This window comes from Chrysochloris asiatica, unplaced genomic scaffold (genome assembly GCF_000296735.1).
Source record: "Chrysochloris asiatica unplaced genomic scaffold, ChrAsi1.0 scaffold00109, whole genome shotgun sequence".
Classification (NCBI taxonomy): Eukaryota; Metazoa; Chordata; class Mammalia; order Afrosoricida; family Chrysochloridae; genus Chrysochloris; species Chrysochloris asiatica.
In genome coordinates, this window is record NW_006408627.1 from 8,959,210 (window position 1) to 8,962,475 (window position 3,266).

General features: G+C 40.0%; 1 protein-coding gene across 1 annotated transcript in view; it reads left to right on the top strand.

Annotated features, from left to right (window-relative positions):
* HERC6 (HECT and RLD domain containing E3 ubiquitin protein ligase family member 6) overlaps nucleotides 1–3,266 on the top strand; it is an 88,090-nt gene that overhangs the window by 77,980 nt on the left and 6,844 nt on the right. Inside the window, exon 18 of the mRNA XM_006867774.1 lies at nucleotides 1,412–1,497. Coding sequence (XP_006867836.1) covers nucleotides 1,412–1,497 — 86 coding nt within the window. The remainder of the gene's footprint in view (nucleotides 1–1,411; nucleotides 1,498–3,266) is intronic.

Genomic DNA, 3,266 nt, shown 5'->3' on the forward strand with positions numbered 1-3,266 from the left:
TGTCATAGTAAACCATATGATTATCAGATTTAAAATGGCCAATATCAATCCACTTCATCTCACTAATGCCTAGAATATTGATGTTTATGCATTGCACTTTATTTTTGACCATTTCCAATTGTCCTAGATTCATACTTTGTGCATTCTATATTCCAACTATTAATGGATATTTACAGATGTTTCTCTTCATTTTGAGTTGTTGCCCATCAGCAAATGAAGGTCCCAAGGGCTTTACTCCATTTGCGTCGTCATGGTAAACTCTACTTTGGGGAGGTAGCTCTTCCCTAGTAGCATTTTGAGTGTCTTCCATCCTGTGGGGCTCATCTTCTGGCACTATATCTGACACTATTTTTACCAATGTTAGGGCAGCCCTATAAATTATCAAGCCATGTGGGGCCTCATAGAGGAGGCTGTTGTGATGTTCTGGCTGCCTAATAGCATGAGCTTTCTCTGATGATATCCCCCTTGCTATACTGTCCTGGAAGGAACTTTGGTAGCATAGTGGTTATGAATCGGGCTGTGAACTGCAAAGTCAGCAGTTTGAAACTACCAGCTGCTCCATGGGAGAAAGATGAGGCTTTCTGCTGCTGTAAAGATTTACAGCCTCAGAAACCCTGTTTAGGGTCGCTATGAGTTGGAATCGACTCAACGGCACTTAACAACAGCAACAACAATACTGTCCTGGTGTGGCACTATGGGTTAATGCTCTGGGCTGCAAAGTTGTTTTGAACAGTAAAGTCGGTGGTTCAAACTCATCAGCTGCTCCTCAGAAACGTTAAACATGGGGGTTGGAACTGGCTTGATGATACTTAACAACAAAATACTGGACTATAGATTATGGGATGTAGAAAATCTAAAATGATGAATGGCCTGGTGAGGCAGATAGTCTTTCAGAATTGGAGTCAACCCACAGGGAGCCATTGCTGGTCTAGTCTGGGGTGTTAATTTACATAATCATTCACTGAATGATTATTGCAGTTTACCTTATGCTAGGCAATATGGTGGCAAGTAGGTGGTGGTTGTGTAAAGCCTCATCTTTCTCCCATGGAGGGACTGGTAGATTCAAACGATTGTCCTTGTAATCAGCAGCCCAGATCTTAATCCACTTGGGCTCCTTAGCTACCAGGGTTTCTTAGGCTAGGTAATGTTGTTAAGTGCCATTGAGTTGGTTCCAACTCACAGCAACCCTGTATAGGGTTCCTGAGGAGCAGCTGGTGAGTTTAAACTGCCAAACTTGCAGTTTAAACTGACCTTTTGGTCCAGTGCATTTGGTCCAGTTCTACCACACTAGGACTGTTGTTGTTGTTGTTGTGTGCTGTGGAGTCAGTTCAGACTCATAGTGACTCTGTACAGGGTTTCCGAGGCTGTAAATCTTTATGGGCTAGGTAGTCGTAATATGTTATATATGTAGAATAAGTTACAGTCCCTACATCAGGAAATTCATCAGAGAATGGGAAAAACAGAAAGACCCTGCAGACATAATTTCCAGAAAATGAAGTATGTTGTGAGGAGGAGAGGAGCAGACAGACCCACTTTGAAAAAATCATGTTCCTTCTGAGATCTGATGGATGATGAAAGTTGCCAGGTAAGAAAGAAGTACTCCATACTGCTGCTAGCTGCAAAAAGGGAGGCAGTCAGGTGTTGAACTAAACACCAGGATGGCACAGTGGTTAAAAGCTAGCTGCTGGCTGAAACATTGGCAGTTTGAAAAGCAGTTTGTTTCTGTGAAGATTCACAGCCTTGAAAACCTTATGCCATATGTAATGTTCTGTCCTCTAAGTGTGCTATGAGTCAGAATCAACTCCATGCTAATGGATTTGGTTTTTTAAAAGAAGGAGTCCAGGTGGCACACTGGTTAAGAGCTTGACTGCTAACTGAAAAGTTGGCATTTCAAAGCCACCAGATACTCTGAGGGAAAAAGACATGGCAGTCTGCTTTCCTATGGATTGTTGTTGTTGTTTAATGTCATCGAGTTGGTTCTGACTCATAGCAACACCTATAGGGTTTCCAAGGAGCAGTTGGTAGGTTTGAACCACCAACTTTATTGTTAACAATCCAGTGTTGATTCTACAGCATCACACCAAGACTCCGACCTTGGAAACCCTTGGGGCAATTCAATTCAGTCTTAGAGGGTCACTATGCATCCCAATCAACTCAATAACAATGGGTCCAGGCTTCTGTTATTGCTAAAGTTTAAACTAGATGTGAAAAAAAGCTGCTGGACCAGAACACAGGAGTTTTTTGTTTTGTTTTGTTTAGTTGAGTAATTTTTATTTTTATTACTCTTTATTTAGTTTACAGAAAGAACATCTCTAAGTACAGGTTGTAGGAGGGAAGATGTTTAGTGATATTTACATTTGTTTTAAAAGTCTGCTCTATACAAATTTAATTCAGATCAGTATGAACAGTGTCTTCATAGAGCTATTGCATTTTATAAAACCTTTCCATCGAAGCCCTAACAGTGAGTAAAATAACTTGATTATAAGGAAACAAAGATGGCCATTTGGAACCATTCATGTTTGTGAGGACCAACGCACCTACTGAAGTTCAGAACATAATGTCAGCCTGTGACCTCATTTGTATAAAGGCTGAAGTTATTTATATGGAATATTGTTCTATATACTACATGCCAATCTATCTTTAAATTCTATAGTTAGGCATTTTATAAGTATTTTTTGTTTTGTTTTAGTTTTAATCCTTGTTAAGTAGGTTTGGAATTTATCACAAGGTCTATGGGAAGCCTTTGAAAGGTTTTAAGTAGTAGTACAATGATATATTTGGATTGTTTTTTGTTTTCGTTAAGTGCTGTCAAGTCAGTACCGACTCATAGTGACCCTGTGCACAACAGAAGGAAACACTGCCCTGTGCTGCGCCAATCTCACAATCATTGTTACACTTGAGCCCATTGCTGCTGCCACTGTGCCAATCCATCTCGTTGGGGGTCTGCCTCTTTTTTGCCGACCCTCCACTTTCAGAGTAGACTTTTAAAAAACATATTTTTACAGGCTACAACATGGATGAAAGTTGAGTGAAATAAGTCAGTACAAAAGGATAAATATTGTATGACTCCCCTTATATAAAATATCTAGAATAGACGAGTATACAGAGAACAAAGTGTATTAGTGGTTATTATCAGGAGTAGAAGGGACAGAAGGCAAAAGGGAGCTCACTCTTTAGGGAACCTTGACCTGATAAAGGTAGCAGGAAAAATTAGAAACATGATCAACTTAATTAATGTCACTGAATATGTGGAGAATGTTGAAAAG